At 44.2% G+C, this 21,337-nt stretch overlaps 1 protein-coding gene across 1 annotated transcript in view; it reads left to right on the forward strand.

The window, feature by feature from the left end:
• LOC139277385 (testis-expressed protein 264 homolog) overlaps positions 1-21,337 on the forward strand; it is a 488,096-nt gene that overhangs the window by 90,488 nt on the left and 376,271 nt on the right. Inside the window, exon 2 of the mRNA XM_070895777.1 lies at positions 1,969-2,190. Coding sequence (XP_070751878.1) covers positions 1,969-2,190 — 222 coding nt within the window. The remainder of the gene's footprint in view (positions 1-1,968; positions 2,191-21,337) is intronic.

Below are 21,337 nucleotides of genomic sequence, written 5' to 3' on the forward strand. Positions count from 1 at the left end.
GTGATGAGACTCGAGGTGCTCAGTGCCCTCCCGGATGCACTTCCTCTACTTAGGGCGGTCTTTGGCCAGGGATTCCCAGGTGTCGGTGGGGATGTTGCACTTTATCAAGGAGGCTTTCAGGGTGTCCTTGTCATCGTAACTGGTTTGTAAAGGTAGAAAACTGAGGAATCAAATGTCATACTTCTTAATAATCCATGTCAGCTTGTTGTCTACTTTGTAATCTGTAGAACAGTTGGAGTGTGTATTAATACACTGACACAGTCAGCACTGGTTGCGAGTTAACCTGCCACCAGAATGAAATATAAGCATTGTGTAAGGTCACAATTGAGATTGGCCTGGAACGTGCTCATGTTCATAGGTTACTTTTACTTTTCTTATACATAACTGGCCTTGTTCACATGTTTGTTGGAACAGGCTAAAATGACAGGTGGACTCGAATTATTCACGTTATGTGATCGGAGGACTAAATATCAGGCATTACTTTTAATAAGTGGTGTCATTACACTTGAGGCACTGGGGCAGATTTTCAACTTTCCAGCTGGGTGTGAAATTGATGTTACAGATCCGGCCGTTCGTTATGGAAACCGCCTAATTTTTATTTCCATTGATTTCTACAAGAGTGACCCATCCACAATACCAGTTTTATGCCAAGACGGAAAGTTGAAAATCTACCAAATTGCTTCTAGGTGTTACCAATTTCACAAAAGTGTTAGTTAGTGGTGACAACAGGAAACAGGAAGTCTCAAGAATGTTGTATTGTACTGATCTTGGATTATGTGTGAGCCACTGTCTGCTGTCCAGGTGCATTGGGCCTCCTGTACATATGTAGCATTGGTAATGATACGCAATCATGTAGAAAGTGCTGTCACTAATAGAAGCAAGATTTATTGAAACACCAGATATCTATATTGCCATAGTTTTGGTATGGAGAGGGGGAATTGTAGGTTTAAGAATAGAGTGAAATGAAAGTTTCCATAAACCATCTACAAAAGCAAAATACTGCAGATGCTGGAAATCTGAAATAAAAACAGAAATCTCAGCGGGTCAGACAGCATTGGTGGAGAGAAAAACATAGTTAACGTTTCAGGTCGACGACCCATCGTCAGAACTAGCGAATGTTCAAAAAGAACAAATTCTTAAGGAGCACTGAAAGGTGGAGGGGAGAAAAGAACACAAGGTAAGGTCTGTGATGGGGGGAAGGCAGGAGAGATTAGAGAGACAAAAGGGATGATGGGCCGACTTGAGATGGTAATGGCAGAAGTTAGATAAAGGTTAGTCTAGATAGGGTGAGAATGGCGGGATAATTACCAGCTTCCATTGGAGACAGAGAAAAAAATTACATAAGAACGGGAGCGGATTAAAAAAAGGAGGAAAGGGAGTCAAATATGGGCAGAGGTTATGGTCTGAAATTGTTGAACTTGCTGTTGAGTCCAGAAGGCTGTAAAGTGCCTAAACGAAAGATGAGGCGCTGTTTCTCGAGCTTGCATTGAGCTTCATTGAAACAGTTCCATAAACCAACAACCTTGTCCACAACCTTTGCATTAACTTGTCCTGTTGGATGTATTGGACAGACAATTAATATATTATTGTTTTATTTGGTTTTACTTCTTTATTTCTTTAGAAATGTTGGGGCTCTGCTTTGGTTGATTAGATAACAGAGGCAGTTTTCTCTTATTGAAAACGAGAATGAAGTGGGCATTGAATTGACATCCTGTTGGGGACAGCGAGCACGTGCTAATGTTGCAACACATCAGTATTTGTTCCATAGTTTTTGTGTGGAGAGGGGGAATTGCAAATTTAAGGATAGCACAAAATTAAACCTTAATTGTGTAGCAATGATACAGAGGTGTAACCTTAATACTTGTAAATAGTATTTAGTGTGTAACTGGTAGCAGCATTATATGGAATTTTGTACATATTAGTATGTCAGTAGACTGGAGTTAACATGAAGTCCTTTTATGATTTCAGGTACCAGAAGAGAAGCTGCGATATGTAGCAGGCAGCATCCTGAGTGAAGGTGATGAGAAACCATCTGAAGAACTGGTCAAATTGTTTGAGAAGTTCGGCTTCAAGATATTCTCTTTCCCAGAAGTCACGCATGTTGTTATGACAACGTTCCCTTTCACGACCTTCCTATCACTGCTCCTAGCGATGTACAGAGTGTACCCAGTCCTGAATAACTACATCAAGGTAGGAACTATCTCACTTAGTCATTTAGTGGAAGTTAAACAATTCCTCATTTTTTTAGCATGACCTATAATAGATGCCCTGTATATGGCAAAAGCCAATATCACAATTTTAAGCCTTACAATTGGCCCACAGTGATACTGAAGCCTAAAGCCTTGAAAATGGCCAGTAGCCATTGAAGTAACTAACAAGTTATGCTACTTTTAAGCCTTCTAATGGCAAGGACACAATGAGCCGGAAGCCTTGGAGTACACCAGTATCCATACTTGTGGCTAGTCTTGTGAAAGGCACTGCAGAGATTGCTAGCCTAGCTATACACAGTATATTGTATCTGTTTGTAATACTCATGGATGCCGTTGATGCTGATCCAATGAATTTGATTAATAGTACTGTATACCAACTGATTTCAGAGCCACAAGGAGCTGACAGTCTATTTGCAGTGTTTGTGTGTAACTGCTACCTATAAATTCTGTACAATATAGCAGTGATGTTGAAGTGTCTCCTATAATTTCTATTTAAATATGTCCCAGAATTGAAAAAATTTGGGAATTGTAATTTTTAGTAATTGCCTTGTATGGAATAGTAGATGGATTGTACACTTTCCTGTCTACGCGGGTTAGTATGTGAGCTAAAGTACAGTGGATGCAGATTTCGCCACTTGAGGACCTTAGATCCGTATGTTCAGGGAGATTTATATGGTCACTTGGTGCGTGTGACATGAGGAAGTCATGGCAGGCCTAGCAGCACAATGTCATGCATATACATTGAAAATTTATATCTTAAGCTGATATCATTATGCAGATTTTTTCAAAGAAGCAACTGTTGTTTAAAATTTTATTTGTTTTGTGCTGAGTTTGCTTCCAGGATAAGAGAGCCAGATTTAGCGGTGTAAACACTGTGAGCCAGTTCACCGGCACGGGTCTCTCTCAATTCAAACCAAAACAGCACCAGTATAAAAGGAACTCATCACATCTGCCATTGTTCCACCACTGCCTAGTGAATAAGGACAAGCTGTGGATGGGTAGGGACACATATTCACAGTCAGCCACTCTCCAAAATGGTGACATTGCAGGGTAGCAAGAGTGGCAGTTACGTTCCTTCCCAAGAAAGGTCCTGCTTGAATTGGAATATTGGCAGAAGGTGTCTGGAGCAATTCGCTGCATTCGTGCCCTAATTTGTTTAATAATTCATTTTGACCCATAAATAGTACTAATGTAGTTTAAGATGGTAAGTTACAAAAAGGTCTGTAACAGATGAACCTTGAATGTGATATAGGGCAAGGGTCTGATAATAATGGGTGTCCATTGAAAGATGCGGTTAAACTATCAGAGTATATACTAGGGGGAAGGTTATGCATTTTTCTGTCTTGATCAAACGTTTTAAGCAATAACAGTACTTTGGCATTCTATGCTGGGGTTGTGTATATTATTGGAGTTATAGGATGACATTGCACCCTCTTGTTTCTACCCTATCCTGCCCTGCGACTATTCTCAATTAAATTCTTTGTTTGCCATTATTATACTTTAATTTCTATATGGGAGAGTAGGGAACAAAAGTCAGAAATTTTTATAAAGAAATTTCACTGCAATATTGACTTCAGGTGTGTTGCTCGATTCCTGGCAACCAACACACTCCCAGGAGGCTGGTTGATCATTTAAATATTTAATGAGGCTGCATGCCTCAGGTTTTCAGAGTGACTATTTGTACTCGGTTTTTGTGTGTCCTTCTGCGCATGCGCGCATTGGACTCCACCCTCTTTTTGAGCAGGGTCCTCGATTCGGTCGCGCATCATTAATGTACAAGCAACATACGAGGAAGTCGGAAGTGGGAGCCAAAATATGAGCCAGCATGGATCAGTCCACTGCCGCTGGAACTGAATTTGCTTCTAGCTTTTGTATTATTTGGAACATTTTTGCTGCCTTCTGTGGAAGAGAAAACATCAGAGGTATTGGGAGCGAGAGAGACGGGGTGGGGGGGAGGGGAGATGGAGGATGTGTTGGGGGGGGGGGGGGAAAGATAGAGAGAGAGATGGTGAGGGAGAACGAGACGGGGAGGGGGAGAAACTTCTGGGCGTGGCTGGTCCCCTTGGAGGATAAATCAGCAATCAGGTCATGTGACCATGGAGAGCCAATCAGCGCATTTTTTAGTGCAAATAACTACGTCCTCAGGCTTTATTTCTCTTCCAGGTTTAACCCTGGCAGGCCGGGTTTCCCAGGTCTCAGGAAACCTGGCAGCTAAAGGACAGCTACGTGGAAGAGGCAAGTGTTTTTGGGTCAGGATGAGCAGGAGTGCTTCCTCCTGGCCCCCCAAGCTAACCTGCTTCTCTCTTCGCAATTGGACCTCACCCACGATATCACCGACGCTCAATCTCTGCCTGATCTATCTTCCCCCCCCTCACCCCCATGATCACCCACCGACCCTACAAGCTTCACTCTACCCCCTCTTTCTGCCCCCCCCCCCCCCCCATGAACTCTACCCCATCAGCATAAACTTACTTGCTCAAAAGCTGCGGCATTTTCTGGAGCATTCCCCGCCCAAAAGGGAGCCAAGTCTATCAATCAAGCTGGCTTCCAGACGGGGATCTTGTTGGAAATAAAACCATGCATGGCATTCAGGACCCAACCAGAACTAAATGCGGCTATACAAATTTAACATAACTTCACTACTTTTAAATTCTATACTGCTAGAAATAAATCCTAGTGGTTTGTTAGCATTTTTAATTGCTTTGCTAACCTGGGATGCTACTTTTAATGATTTATTTACATTAGCCAGGATTTAGCGGTAGGAATAATGATGAGGCTATCAGCGCTCACTGTTAACAACAGTAACAACTCACATTTATAAAGCATCATTAATGTAGCAGAACGTTTCAAAGTGCTTCAACAAGATTTAACATCAAGCCACGTGAAATATTAGGACAGATGACCAAAAGCTTGCTCAAAGAGGCAGGTTTTAAGGAGCACCTTAAAGGAGGATAGCGAGGCTGAGGCTTAGCAAGGGAATTCCAGAGCTTGGGGCCGAGGCAGTTGAAAGCATGGCTGCCAATGGTGGAGCGATTAAAATCGGGGCTGTGCAAGATGCCAGAATTGGAGGAGCAGAGAGATCTCAGAGGGTTGTAAGGCTGGAGGAAGTTAGGGCTAGGGAGGGATGAGGCCATGGAAAGATTTGAAAACAAGGCTGAGAAGTTTAAAATTGAGGAGTTACTGGACCGGCAGCCAATGTAGGTCAGTAAGCACAGGGGTGAAGGGTGAACGGGACTTGGTGCAAGTTTGAATTCGGGCAGCAGAGTTTTGAATAAGCTCAAGTTTATGGAGAGTGGAAGATGGGAGAGTGCTGGAGGTAAGAAAGGCATGGATGACACTTTCTGTTGAGCTGTTGAGCTGAGGCAGGGGCGGAGTCAGGTGATATGGAACTGGAAGTAGATAGTCTTGGTGATGGCGGGATATGTGGTCAGAAACTCATCTCGGGTCAAGTATGACACCAAGATTGCAAACAGTCTGGTTCAGCCTAAGATAGGTACCAGGGAGAGGGATGGAGTCGGTGATGGGAACGGAGTTTATGGCTTCGGTCTTGCCAATATTTAGTTGGAGGAAATTTTTGCCCATCCATTACTGAATATCGGACAAGCACTGTGACAGTGGCGGGGTCGAGAGAGGTGATGGTGAGGTAGAGTTGGATGCTGTCAGTATACATCTGGAACCTGACGTTGTATAGGAGCAGCCCAAGTATAGATCCTTTGGGGACTCCAGATGTAATGGTGCGGAAGTGGGACGAGAAGCCATTGCAGGTGATTCTTTGGCTACAACTGGATAGATAAGAAAGAGACCGGGGCGTCAAAAAGGAAGAGGAGGGATTGCTTCTCTAACATATCATCCTTCCTCACAGCTGTAATAGTTTCTTTAATCACTACCTTTTTAACCCCCTCTCTGTCCTATCTAAAGATCCTGTAACCAGGAATATTGAGCTGTCAAACTACCCCTCTTTCAGCCATGTCTCTGTAATGGTTATAACGTCATACTCCCAAGTGTCTACCTGTGCTCTCAGCTCATCCGACCTTATTCGCTATACTCCTTGCATTGAAATATATATCATCTAGCACAGGAAGACTACCTTGATTACTACTTACTAACCCTTGTTTCCTCTGTCTTACAAATTCACTTTCTACTTTCTTACTTTGCAATTTCAGCTTTACTTCCTTCCCTATTGCATTTGTTCTCAGGTTCCCATCCCCCTGCCAAGCTAGGTTAAACTCTCCCCAACAGCACTAGCAAAACTCCCCACGAGGATTTTGGTCCCGGCGCTGTTGAGGTGCAACCAGTCCGGTTTGTACAGATCCCGTCTCCCCCAGAAGCGGTCCCAATGCCTCAGGAATTTAAAGCCCTCCCACCTACACCAACTCTCCAGCCACGCATTCATCCTTTCTATCCTTCTATTATTGTACTCATTAGCACATGGCACCGGTAATAAGTCAGAGATTACTACCTTTGAGATCCTACCCTTTAATTTTTCTCCTAGCTCCCTAAATTCTGCCTGCAGGTTACCTCATCCCTCTTTCTACCTATGTCATTGGTCCCAATATGTCAATATGGACACGACGTTTAACTGTTCACCCTCTCCCCCCAGAATGCCCTGTGACATCCCTGACCCTGGCACCAGGGAGGCACCATTACCATACTGATGGTGGCGGATTTGAAGTGTAGGGGGTTTTTGCTCTGCCTAATTATGGGGGTCTTTGGTATTTGTTGGTGTATTGGGCCTCTCTGTCCCTTCTAGGGGACGGTCCAGCAGCTTATGGCTCGCTGACCACTAAACTGGCGGTCTCGAAGCGCCCTAGCACCCTTATCTGGTTCTAACCTCAGAATTTTGGTGGATTATGAGCTTCCACAAGGGAAAACAAAACACTCAAACAAGTGGTCCTTGGAACGAAAAAAAAATGGGTAAGTCCAATTTATTAACCACGGTAAGTTTCCAATAAGGTCAAACTTCATCAAAACACATATCTGACACACACTTATAAACTATGAAAATCTATGGGACGAAAACCTTACACAATTTTATCTTTACAAGACAGTTCCAACACCACCCCACCGCCCTTTTTACCTGACTGACCGAGGCTGACAGTTGAGAAAAGAAACCCCAGGATAATACTTACGATCTCTTTTGACAGTTATTTTTTTAGCCTTAGGTTTACGGGGTAGCTGGAGTGAATGCTGCCTCTCCCAGTTACTTCGGTCTCCGGTTCTTCAGCTGGTTGGCCTCGGAGCGTTGTTTGGTGTGCGGCTCGGCTTCTTGAGACGATGTTGGGCCTCTCGGTGGTTGGGTTGTATATTCTGCACACAAGTTGAGTCCAGGGCCCGTTCGATGGTAGGTTTCCCAGCCGGTAACAGTCTGTCTCCATTCTCTCTCGGTTTCTGTCTGTCTGTGACTGCTACTGCTCCTCGACTTCTTCTCCTATTGCTCCAGCTGCTTCTCTCCCACTGCTCCAGCTGCTTCTCTCCTACTGTGGTTCCATAAGTCCTATATTTGTATCCAATTTAGTTCTGGCCTTTTCGCGCCCAAACTCAGTTGGTGGTCCATTGTGTAAGTTTGGGCGGGGAGATAGCTTTGAATATTTAATCAGAAGATGTGTGAGGACAGGGGTATTGTTTCAGTGCACATTGGTGCCTCAAAGTCTGCTGGTCCATTGTAACAGTCCTGGGAGTCAGTTGATTTTGGCCTCCCCTTTGATGGACCATCACCGCAGTGATCTCAGGACTATTGTCCACTGTCCATATTAATTAGATAGATTATGGTCCACATTCATAATTTGATTAGGGGTGAGTCATATTTTTGAACTGGGCCGGGTAGTCCCATTGGTTGAGGATTTCCCCGCTTCAGGCCCGACTCGACCCCTGATTGGCCTGCCAGAATGCACTTTTCCCCCATTGGCTAGTGCCTCTTTCTTGCTTGTGAGCCAGACTCCGCAATGTCTGTATCCGCCCACACGTTTCCCAGCCTGCCTGATCTGAGGATTTTACTTGGCCAAAAATGTTAATTTAAAATGTATAGGACGATCCCATCTCAGTTTTCTTGTCCTTAGAGTGTTCCAATAAAATGCGGCCGTGAATTTTCGAACCTTACAGAAGGGGAGGGGACAATTCCTGAGGAGAGAGAACCATTAACAATATCAGCTAACATGGGAGCAAGGAAGTGAAGTTTGGTGGTCAGTAGTTTGGTGGGAATCGGTCGAGGGAGCAGGAGGTGGGTCTCATGGACACGATGAGTTTGGAGAGGGCATGAAGGGAGATAGGAAAGAAACTAGAGAAAAATGGGAGGTGAGAGTTGGACATGGGGAGGAACCTTGGGGGAAGTTAGGCCCGGTTCTAGAGGGAGGGAGGGAAGCAGCAGATCATAGAATCATAGAAATGTAACACACAAAAGGAGGCCATTCAGCCCATCGTGTCTGTGCTGGCCGACAAAGAGTTATCTAGCCTAATCCACTTTGCAACTCTTGGTTCGTAGCCCTGTAGGTTACGGCACTTCAAGTGCATATTCAAGTACTTTTTAAATGCTATGAGGTTTCTGTCTCTACCACTCTTTCAGGCAGTGAGTTCCAGACTCCACCAACTTCTGGGTGAAAAAAATTATTCTCAAATCCCCTCTAAACCTTCTACCAATTACTTTAAATCTATGCCCCATGGTTCTTGACCCCTCTGCTAAGAAAAATAGGCCCTTCCTATCTACACTATCTCGGCCCCTCATAATTTTACATAATTAGGTCTCCCCTCAACCTCCTTTGTTCCAAAGAAAACAACCCCAGCCTATCCAATCTTTCCTCATAGCTATAATTCTCCAGTCCAGGCAACATCCTCGTAAATCTCCTCTCTAGTACAATCACATCCTTCCTGTAATGTGGTGACCAGAACTGCACGCAGTACTCTAGCTGTGGCCTAACTAGTGTTTTATACAGTTCAAGCATAACCTCCCTGCTCTTATATTTGATGCCTCGGCTAATAAAGGCAAGTATCCCGAATGCATTCTTAACCACCTTACCTACCTGTCCTGCTACCTTCAGTGGACATGCACTCCAAGGTCCCTCTGTTCTTCTACACTTCTCAGTGTCCTACCATTTAATGTGTATTCCCTTGCCTTGTTAACCTTCCCTAAATGCATTACCTCACACTTCTCCGGATTGAATTCCATTTGCCACTGTTCTGCCCACCTGACCAGTTGATTGATATCTTCCTGCAGTCTACAGCTTTCTTCTTCATTATCAACCAAACGGCCAACTTTTGTATCATCTGCAAACTTCTTAATCATACCCCCTGTATTCAAGTGTAAATCACTGATATATACCACAAAAGGTAAGGAACCTCGTACTGAGCCCTGTGGAACCCCACTGGATACAGCCTCCCAGTCACAAAAATACGCACCGACCAGATGCAGTGGAATGTATGGTCTCAATCTTGGTGACAAAGAAGTCCATGAGCTCATCGCACTTGTTGTTTGTGGTGAGGGTGGAGGAGGCAGGGGTGAGGTTTTAAGGAAATAGTTTGTAGTGGAGAAGAGAAGCCAGGGGTTATCTTTGCATTCCAGAATGATCCTGGAATAGTGAACCGTCTTGGCAGAGGAGACCAGAATTTGATAACGCTTTATGTGGTCCAGCCAAATCTGGTGATGAATGGCTAACCCAGTTGTCAGCCATAGACGGTTAAGTCTATGTCCTTTGGACTTCAGAGAGTAGAGATGAGGGCCATACCGGGAGAGTGACCATGGTGAGAAAGAGTAATGCTTTTCATGGGCAGCAAAGGCTGGGGTGAGGGTGTGATTGAGTAGATCAGTAGCTGCACAAATGTCATGGTGATGGGAGAGCCATTGGCACTTTGACAGCTGGGAATTTGAAAGTGTAGTTGTAAGTGACATGGGGGAGAGGTTTTTCCAGGGTTGAACACAGAAGGAAGTGGGGTTGGGAGGGGGAAGAGGGAGACAAAGAAGTGATCAGAGATGGCCTTGTGTGTGATTGACATGATGGGAGTAATGATACCAAGGTTGAGCGGGTGGCTGTGAATATGGGTAGAGAAGTTTATATGGAGGGAGAGATTAAGGGAGGATAGGAGGGCAGTGAACTCTGAGGCGAGAGTAAATGAGATGCAGGTTGAAATCACTGAGGATGAGAAGTCGTTTGATGCAGAGGCTGAGGGAGGAAAGCAGTGAAGGTAATCTTGCTGAAAAAATTTGGAGTGATACTTAGGTGGGCGATACAAACAAATGATTTTAGATGAGAGGCGAGAGGCTTGGAACAAGGTGAGATGCTCAAAGGAGAAGTAGAGGAACAGACTAAGGTGTGATTTGGTGATAAGAGCTACACTGTCACCATGGCGGTTTGGGCACAGCAAGTGGTGGAAGGTATGTCCATGCGGTGTGGCTTAATTTAAGGGCGAAGGTGTCATCATCACTCAACTATGTTTCCTTCAAGGCCATGATGTTGATGCAATCATCCATAATAAGCTCATGGGTGGCAAGAGGCTTATTCACAAGTGAATAGGCACTCTGGAGAGAGATGCGGAGAGGGGCAGTGATAGCTGATCCATTGGGTCAGCATTAGGAGGGGTGAGTGGAACATGAAGGATGTTAGAAAAATTAGCCCCCAGTGGGTGTGCTGGGCTGGAATTTCCCTGAGAAAGTGGGATGTTGGGGTTACTGTTTATAAGTAGGCAGTGCGAGTGGCTCAATGGGCCTTTTGGAGGATGCCAAGAGAGGCGCAGAGGGAAGCTGTCGGCTTATCTAAGAAAGAGCTAAGCCTTGGACGGTGGCAGGAGAGTTGGCCTGTCTAATTTGGGAGGGCAGAGTACTCGAGAGGGGAGAAATGAAAAGAGGCATGTTGACAGGAGAGAGGGTACTAGGAGGGGTAAAGAGAAAAGAAAAACAAGGAAGGATGAAAGTGGAAATAGAAGTGATCGACTCAGGACCGGAGCGGCAGCCAAAATGTGCGTGCAAATGGACACGGAAACTCAAGTTACATAGGCCTGGTTAAAAGCAGGATTCGGAAACATATATCCTGGTAGTAAACGGGAAATAGAAAGGAGACATTTAGAAACAAACCTCATGCTGTATGAAGTGCCTTCATTCAAATCCAGTAGCAGCAGAAGTGATTGAAATATTTAGTGAGGGAAAAAAGCCGACAGTTGATTGTGACAGATGGTTAGGAAAGCCAGTTTCCGATCTCTAACATGGGTACTGTGCTACATATTTGTCTAATTAACAGTTTTAACTGGAGAGCCTGCAGTTAGATTGTCTGTTGTACCGTATATAATGCCTGCAGTCTGCCCAACTGGTTTTCATTACTGTGCCGCACTAACAGAAATGTGTTTAATTATCAGGATTTGCGGTGACCAAGCTCCAAAAATCACATTCTAGTGGCGCCTGCTCTTACAAGAATCTTCCAGGAATTTGTAAAGCTTCTGAATATTAAGCTTGCAGTTAGAGGTCTTTGGCCTTTGTGAGGATCCCATGGAATTTTGGCTCGTGAAATGAGGCAATGTCGCTCTTAAAGGGTGTTTGCAAACCTTTTCTTCTCTTGTCTGCCAAACACCTGATGCACAATATAGTTCATGTCAAAATCTGTCATTGTGCCACAAAATGCTTGTGCGTAAAAGTTATGCATGGCTCTTTTCCTATCCGCAGCCCCTTTACTGTTTCTGAGTCAGAAGGTTGTGGGTTTAAGTCCCACTCCAGGGAGTTGAGCACAAAAAAAATCTAGGCTGTCACTCCAGTGCAGTACTGAGGGAGTGCTGCACTGTCGGAGGTGCCGTTTTTCAGATGAGACGTTAAACTGAGGCCCCGTCTGCTCTCTCTCAAGTGGATGTAAAAGATCCCATGGCACTATTTCAAAGAAGAGCAGGGGAGTTATCTCCCATGTCCTGGCCAATAGTTATCGCTCAGTTAACATAACAAAAAAACGTATTATCTGGTCATTATCACATTGCTATTCGTGGGAGCTTGCTTGTGCGCAAATTGGCTGCCGCATTTCCCACATTACAACAGTGACTACACTCTAAAAGTACTTCATTGGCTGTAAAGTACTTTGAGATATCCGGTCGTGAAAGGTGCTATATAAATCTCAGTCTTTCTTTTATTTTAAGTTGTGCTGCTGATTGAAAATTATCTGTCTGCATGTTGGTTACAACTTGGCTCTGTTTCTTTTCAAGAGATTATGAAATGGAGGATTATCAGCTCATTGTTAATTCCTTGTTCAAGGATTGAGTATTTAAAATATTGCTTGGATTTGTGTGTCAATTCTAGAAAATCACAGTGGGAGATCATAGAGCACAGAAGGAGACCATTCGGCCCATCGTGCCTTTGCCCCTCTGAAAGAGTTACCCAATTATCCCACCCCTTGCTCTTGCCCCATAGCCCTGCAAAGTTTTCCTTTTCAAGTATATATCCAGCTCCCTTTCAGGCCGTGCATTCCAGATCATAACAACTCGTGTGAAAAAAGAATTCTCATATGCTCCTCGACCCCCACTTCCCCCTTGGATTTTTTTGCCAGTTATCTTAAATCTGTATCCTCTGGTTACCAAGTCTCCTGCCAGTGGAAACAGTTTTTCCCGATCTACTCTATTAAAACCCTCATAATTTTGAATACCCTGTACCTCTATTAAATCCTCCCTTAACCTTCTCTGTTCTAAGGAGAACAATCCCAGCTTCTCCAGTCTCTCCATATAACTGAAGTCCCTCGTTCCTGGTACCATTCTGGTAAATCACCTCTGTACCATCTCCATGGTGGGGGTGAACAATTCAAATAAACTCGAGTAGTGGTGGAGATTGATTGTACGCAATTGAAATATAATCAACATTTTGGAGTTCACTCTTGTACAACATTCTTTTTTAATTTTAAAGTTACTTTTATCTTACAAGGGATAGTTAATTGCGGAGCTTGCACCCACGGCAGTCAGGACAACAGTGCCCATTGGAGAAATTCATGCTACCCCAAGTAAGTTGAATTGTGTCACTGGTTCCATTGTCTTGGATGGAGCATCATCTATTATAAAGGTTGCTGGAATAATATTGCGTCCTAACGAGTGCACTTGCGTCTTGTTGCAGCTAACCTGAAGATTAAAGCTAGATTTGTAGGGCTTTTTTGAGAGTTTCAGCCAAGGAGCTAAGTCGGCAGTGAAGTCCAGCTCTGTATAGATACAGGTGCATTGCAGTTGAGAGCTCTGCAATTAACACTCTATCCCATATATGGAGATCCAATACAAGTCACAATCATAAATTATGGCTCTACAGTGCATCAGTAACATCCATATTTAAATAGGCTCAGAAATGTGGGTTAGCACCAAAGTAACGAACAGGCAAATTAATGTATTTGATTCTAGATCACTTCACACGCTACTAAAATAATAACCGTCTGAAAAAGAATCTTAAATCAGACTGCGCAACCTGACTAATAAACCAGCGCTGTCCTGGTTGCTTGATCGTTACCAACTCCTCTGGTATGGACACCTCATGCACCACCTGAGTCTGACCCTGCCAGATCATTCAACACCAAACCACCACCATGGAAGAGGCCACAGGGCAGACCAAGAACAAGATGGGATGACTACATAAAAATGCTCCTTAGAACTGCTCTCCGACGAGGCACAAGTGAGACCACTGAACCGGAACAGCTGGAAGAAGGTAGTAGTGGCTATGCTTTCTTATGGATAAGCTCCTAGATAATGACTTGGAAGGGGTTAAATTAATACATCCTAATGTATTCAGTTCCTGCTTCACATGGTGCCTCTTGTCCCAGTGAACCCATTAAAAGTGAGATCAGATTGCAGGTTACTCAGCATTGAAGATACAGCACTATAAGAATGCTGCTCTGCTATTTTTAAATAATGAGGATGCATGCAGAGGGAAAACTAAATACGCAAATTCCTAGAAGAATCACTAACAAGTCTAGACTTATTAATCCTTTAACTATACCCTGGCCTTGCAGGGACTTCTCTTGCTCTCTTTCTGGTCTCCCTGCCTCCACTCTGCAAAGTACAGGTTGTCCAGAACACCTTAGCCAAACCTTTTATCACCCAAACTCCACAACTGCATCACACCCATTGCCTAGCTCAACTGGCTTCCTGTACCCAATGGACCCAATTATAAGCTCTTCGTCCTCATCTTCAAATCTCTCCATGCCCTCATCTTGCCCTACCCCTGTGATGTCCTCCAGCCATAAATCCATGCATGCACCTATAAAGTAGTCTCCTGCATTTTCCTTTTGAGCCTGGCAAAGGTTGCCCTCGCAGCTTTCTTTTTTAAAACCCTAACTGACTTTGCTGGATCTGACTGACTGCATGTGTCAGCCAAAATGGATCAAACTTCCCAACACACTGGGTATGAGGTGTTTTACTAAATTGCTTATTATTTACAATCTATGGGAAAACAACATCAATCCTTAGCTTATTAGCATTTTAACCAGCCATTGTCTCAGTGCCTTTTTTTCTAAACTTGTGAATACATTTTGCTTTAAAATGAATTATTTTTTTCCAAATCCTTTCTTTGGGGGAACAAATAGCCCAAAAATCTCAATTAATTTCAAATTAGCAACATAAGTCTGCGAGCTAGGATTCCTGAGTTTGAATGTTAGGCTCAATTAGTGCTGGTGCTTGAACTGCCCCTTCTGAGACTTTCATCCGTCATCGGCAGTCCCTCGAGATCGAGAAAGACTTGCTTCCACTCTAAAAGTGAGTTCTCAGGTGGCTGTACAGCCCAATACGGGAATTACAGTCCCTTTCACAGGTGGGACAGACAGTGGTTGAAGGAAAGGGTGGGTGGGGAGTCTGGTTTTCTGCACGTCCCTTCCGCTGCCTGCGCTTGCTTTCTGTACGCTCTTGGCGATGAGACTCGAGGTGCTCAGCGTACTTCCGGATGCTCTTCCTCCTCTTAGGGTGGTCTTTGGCCAGGGATTCCCAGGTGCCGGTGGGGATGTTGCACTTTATCAAGGAGGCTTTGAGCAGACACTACTGCAGGAATAAGCTTCACTGAGCTCAGCCGAGTTGCTTTGGAGAAGTTGCGAGAACTCTTGTGTTGCTTCATTGTGTGTTGGCAAAAAGAAAAGCAGTAAGGAAAAACAGATCCAAATGTTTACCTTCCCAGCCGTAGTTTCCAAAATCTCTTGCATTGTAAATTGACCATCTGTTTTGTGGCACTTGGGATGGTATTGAATTAATTTGGTACTTTAAAAAAAAAATTATTCAGATCAAATGTTGCAAATAGTTGAAGTGTGGCAGTTTATTGGCCCTGAAATTCCGGCCTTGCCGGGTCCGTACGGAATATGTGCAGACACGGCGAGGCCTCGCGAAAGCCGTTTTTTGGCGCGTAATGCGCATGCGCCGAAAACTGACTTTTCCGATCTGTCAAGCTATCTCTTGACAGGTCCTCCACATCCCCGGGAGAGGGACATCTGCACGAGCGAGATTGGGCTATTTGGCCATCTCTTGCCCAGCGAATGTTCTTCAAACTCTTACGCCTGGTAAAAGCAGGCGCATAGCTTACTTTTATCAGCATAAGAGTTTTAAAACATATAAAAATAAATTTTAAAAATACATTTTTATAGTAAAAACCCTGTCCACTAAGGTAAGTTTATTTTAAATCTTATTAAAATACATTTTAAAAAATCCAAAAAATGTATATTTTTTTCTAAAACATTTAATTTCAATTAATTTTAAACATGTGTGGTGTTTTTTTAATTTATTATGTTGTGTTTGGGTGTTTTAGGGGGTTATTATCATTGACAGTAATGGGACCTCGTAAAATCAGTGTTCCCATTACTATCAAAGAGAATACTGCACTGTGATTGGTTGTCCAGGCCCACGTGACTCCAACTTCTCCTCCTTATCTAGAAGACGGGATGCGCTGCGAAAGAAGGTCTCCGACCGGAATCCAAGGCGCCTCCGGGACCACCAGGTACTTTCATAGAGACATTTTGGGTCGGAGCTGTTCATCCAAAGGAAGCCTCTGACCAGAATTTCAGGGCCAATATGTCAGATTGACATAAACTAAATAGGATTAATCTCTGCAGTCACAGGGGTGCTTCAGAATCTGAGAAGTGAGCTTCCCAGAGACTGAAAATTATGTTCTTGTTTCAGATCCCTCCTAAGATTAGCACACAGCTTAAAAAGAAAGCCGTAAATCATTTCATGACCATTTCAGTTGATATATTGCAATTACATTGTAGTCAAGAAAAAATGACCATTCATTCAAGTATGCTGCTTTACGGCCTAGTGACAACTCTTGTATCTCAGTTGGTTGTACCCTCGCATCTGTGTCAGTAGGTTGTGGGTTCAAGATCCACTCCAGAGACTTGAACACAAAAATCTAGGCTGACCCTCCAATTCAGTGCAGCCTTTCGGATGAGATATTGAACCGAGGCCCTGTCTGCTCTCCCAGGTAAAAGATCCCATGGCACTATTTCGAAGAAGAGCAGGCCAATATTCATCCCGCAATCAACATCACTAAAACAGATTTCCCGGTCATCATCACATTGCTGTTTGTGGGACCTTGCTGTGCGCAAATTGGTTGCCGACAGTGACTATACTTCAAAAGTACTTTATTGGCTGTAAAGTGTTTTGGGACGTCCGGTGGTCGTGAAAGGTGCTATATAAATGTAAGTCTTTCTTTTATGTATTGCACACTCTGTAAAAGTGGATGGTTCTTGTATTGTGAGGCTCTTTCATGACTTCTCTACATTAGGCTGACCATATGTCCCCATTTTCTGGATTTAATACTGTATCCCCGAATAAACAATGTCCCTGGTTCAGAAAACTCATCCCCGTATAGAGTCTTTGGGGACGAAATTGCCCCTTCCCTAAATTGCCCCTTGCCTGTTACCACTGGAAATCGGCGGCCATGCTGCAAAGTGGAATGGCTGCTGATTTTTCATGGAATGGCTGTCATTTTGAAAATTCCACTCCTGCGGTATCCCGGTGGTGACCCGCCCCCCCACTACCGCTCCGTTGTTGCCGATCCGGAATTTCCCAGAATTCTCTATTCCTGAATTGGCACAGATTTTTTTTTTTCATCTGTGGTTTTTCCTTTCCCAGAAGATTATGTGGCTGCTGGCAGGTGGAAGTATTGAGGGTCATGATGCTCAATTATAGCTTGAATACGGGATAGGTTCAATGGACCAGCAGGTATTTTCCTCTCTGTCATTTTTCGTATGTTTGTAATTCAGTTCCAGGTTTATGTGCAGTCCTTTAAAGCTAGGTGGGAATGTAAGTTGTGAGGAGGATGCAAGGAGACTTCAAGGGGATATAGATAGGCTCAGTGAGTGGCAGCCCCAACCCCATTCCTCGCCCCAAAACTAAAGCTGGCTGAGCACAGACTTGGAAATTGTCCCAAAAGTGGCACTGTGGGTACCCATCATGTACCCCCCTTTGCCAGAAGAATGGATATAAGTCATTTACTCGTCCCCTTGATTGAAAATGGCATGCTACAAGGCAGAAAATGTAAATAAGGCGGCAGGGCGGGGCGGTGTATACCTTTCACTTCACTGTGATTGTGGGTGAATTATTCCAGCCTGGAATTGGAATTTGACTTTCCACTCTAGTGTTTGAATGCAAGATCCAATTGATAAGGGCAGATAAGCAGTTCCAAAATCATCATCATAGGCAGTCCCTCGGAGTCGAGGATGACTTGCTTCCACTCTAAAAGTGAGTTCTTAGGTGACTGAAGTCCAATGCGGGACCTACAGTCTCTGTCACAGGTGGAGCAGACTGTGATTGAAGGAAAGGGTGGTCGGGGAGCCTGGGTTGATGCTCGCTCCTTCCGCTGCCTACGCTTGGTTTCTGCTTGTCCTCGGCGATGGGACTTGAGGTGCTCAGCGCCCTCCCGGATGCTCTTCCTCCACTTTTGGCGGTCTTGGTCCAGGAGTCGGTGGGGATGTTGCATTTTGTCAAGGAGTCTTTGAGGGTATTCTTAAAGCATTTCCTCTGTCCACCTGGGGCTCGCTTGCTGTGTCGAAGCTCCACATAGAGCACTTGCTTTGAGAGTCTCGTGTCCGGCTTGCGGATGATGTAGCCCGCCCAACGGAGCTGATCAAGCATGGTCAATACTTCAATGTTAGGAATGTTGGCCTGAGTGAGAACACTGACTTTGGTGCATCTGTCCTGCCAATGGATTTGCAGGATCTTGCGGAAGCAGCACTGGTGGTACTTCTCCAGTGCATTGAGGTGCCTGCTGTATATAGTCCACGTCTCTGAGCCATATAGGAGGGCGGGTATCACTACTGCCTTGTAGACCATGAGCTTGGTGCTGTGTTTGAGGCCCTGGTCTTCAAACATTCTCTTCATCAGGCGACCGAAGACCGATTGGACCTCGCCGTCAATGTCTGCTCTTGCTGACAGTAGGCTCCTGAGGTATGGAAAATGGTCAACATTGTCCAAATGGCCTTGTCGTGGATTTTGATAATCGGGGGGCAATGCTGTGTGGCTGATAAGATTGGTGGAGGACCTTTGTTTTAAGGATGTTTAGCGTAAGGCCCATGCTCTCGTATGCTTTGGTGACGGTGCAGATGATGGCTTGGAGTTTGGCCACCGACTGTGCGCAGACGCAAATGTTGTCTGCTTACTATAGTTCAATGACATGATCTTCACTGCGCGACAACTACAGGAGAAATGTGGGAACAGCACCAATCCTTGTACATGGCCGCCTTTGACCTCAAAAAGGCCTTTGACACTGTCAACCGTAAGGGATTATGGAGCGTACTCCTTCATTTTGGCTGCCTTCAAAAGTTTGTCACCATCCTCTGACTGTTCCACGATGACATGCAAGCCATGATCCTGACCAATGGATCCACGCAATCCACATCCGGACCGGGGTCAAGCAGGGCTGTGTCATCACACCAATGCTCTTTTCGATCTTCCTTGCTGCAATGCTACATTTCATCCTTAGCAAGCTCCCCACTGGAATGGAGCTAAATTATAGAACAGATGGGAATCTGTTCAACCTCCGCCACCTCCAGACCAGATCCAAGGTCACCCCATCCTCTGTCAGTTCCAAAAGTAAGTCAGCTAATTTCTTAACCTGGTCTGCTGCTGTGATGGTACTACCTTAGGATTTAGGATTCACAGCGTTGATTACGTCTTGGTGGTTTGTCTTCCATGAGGAATTCAGTTAAAGTCTTAGTTGAGAATGGTGGTATGCTGTAACGTGCTGTACCACTTGTTCGAATTATGTGGGTTGATGCCCATGATTACTGACGTGAATTGCAAATCTCCACAGTGCTGCCTGAGGGAGGAATAGACTCCTTAAGTGAAGGAAAATGAGTGTGGACTAATCTGATCCTCCCAGCGGTTTGATTACAGAGCAGTGTTAGCAAAGACCCTGAAGCAAAAGGAGAAGAGTGTAATAATGTTTTATAAAAATATATACCAAGAAATGAGAGGGTAGAGGAGAAGAAAAATAAATGAGTCAAAGGAGTGTGTCCTACTTTTGAACATTTCTGTGAAATGTAGTACATCCTTGTACAGTTGCTGAAACCAAAGTTAACTGATGCAGCTGCCGACAGCAAGGAGTGCTGTTCAGGGTGTGTGGGTGGGATTCCTGCTGCAATGCTCCTTTGGCGATTTTATTAGGGAGATCTCAACTGTCGCCATATGGTAACTAACCAACGAAGCTTGTTGTTGAAGGGTTTCTAACCCATATGGCAGTGAGTGAACACCGGCAGGGCAAATGGATTTCCTCCTGTGTTCAGCAGGGATATGGTGACTAATTAACACTAATAAGGAAATTGACCAGTGGAGTGAAAGCATTCTTTAAAGGGATATTGTTTATTATTTCTGGCTTGCAGTTCATTTTCTCAACAGAGCAACATTTAATACAAAACACTCAACTTTTTAGGAAAAATTCAAAGCCAATAGAAAAATGGCAGCTGCCATGTAAATCTATGTGATATAGATGCAAAATGATGCAATGGAGGACAGTGATGATTGGGGTTGTCATGGGAGTATTTATGGGATGTTTTCATTAATGTGCAGCTCTAAGTGCAACAAACTTAGCAGTGATTTTAAATTTACATCATCAATATATCCACAGAATATTTAAATAAAGCATTTCAAGTGAAACCTGACAGCAAGCTGTGAGGAGAACACAAAGCATCTGCAATGGGATATTGATGGACGAAGTGAGTGGGCAGTATGGTGGCAGATGAAGTATAATATAGAGAAATGTGAGGTTATTCACTTTGGTAGGAAGAATAGAAAAACAGAATACTTTTTAAATAGTGAGAAACTTCTAAATATTGGTGTTCAGAAAGATTTGGATGTCCTGTGCAAGAATCACAGAAAGCTATCATGTAGGGACAGCAAGCAATAAGGAAGGCAAAAGGCATGTTGTCTTTTATTGCAAAAGGGTTGGAGTATAAGAGTACGGAAGTCTTGCTACAATTCTACAGGGCTTTGGTGAGACCGTACCTGGAGTATTTGCACAGTTTTGGTCTCCTTATCTAAGGAAGGATCTATTTACCTTGGAGGAGGTGCAACAAAGATTCACTCGATTGATTTCTGGGATGAGAGGGCTGTCTTATGATGAGAGATTGTGTAGAATGGGCCTATATTCTCTGGAGTTTAGAAGAATGAGAGATTATCTCATTGAAACATACAAGATTCTGAAGGGGATTGACAGGGTAGATGCTGAGAGGTTGTTTCCCCTGGCTGGAGTGTCTAGAACTAAGGGGCAAAGTCTCAGGATAAGGGGGAAGGCCATTTAAGACACACATGAGGAGGTATTTCTTCACTCAGAGGGTTGTGAATCTTTGGAATTCTCTGCCCCAGAGGGCTGTGGATGCGGAGTCTCTGAATATATTCAAGGCTGAGATAGATAGATTTTTGGAGTCTAGGAAAATCAAGGGATATGGAGATCGGACGGGAAAGTGAAGTTGAGGTCGATGATCAGCCATGATCTTATTGAATGGAAGAGCAGGCTCGAGGGGCCGTAGGACCTACTCTTGCTCCTATTTCTTATGTTCTTATGCATGAGTGTCATTTACTGGCCTTTGGTCTAAATGAGTTTGTAAAATTGCAACAGTTCAGTCTTGTTTCACCCTTCCTTACCATCCTTGGTTATTAAGGATAGTGGAGGGAGGAAACAAACTGACCCAGTACTAATGTCTCCACAGCACAGCCCAGCTCTG

Source organism: Pristiophorus japonicus, chromosome 12, assembly GCF_044704955.1.
Source record: "Pristiophorus japonicus isolate sPriJap1 chromosome 12, sPriJap1.hap1, whole genome shotgun sequence".
In the NCBI taxonomy this organism is placed as follows: Eukaryota; Metazoa; Chordata; class Chondrichthyes; family Pristiophoridae; genus Pristiophorus; species Pristiophorus japonicus.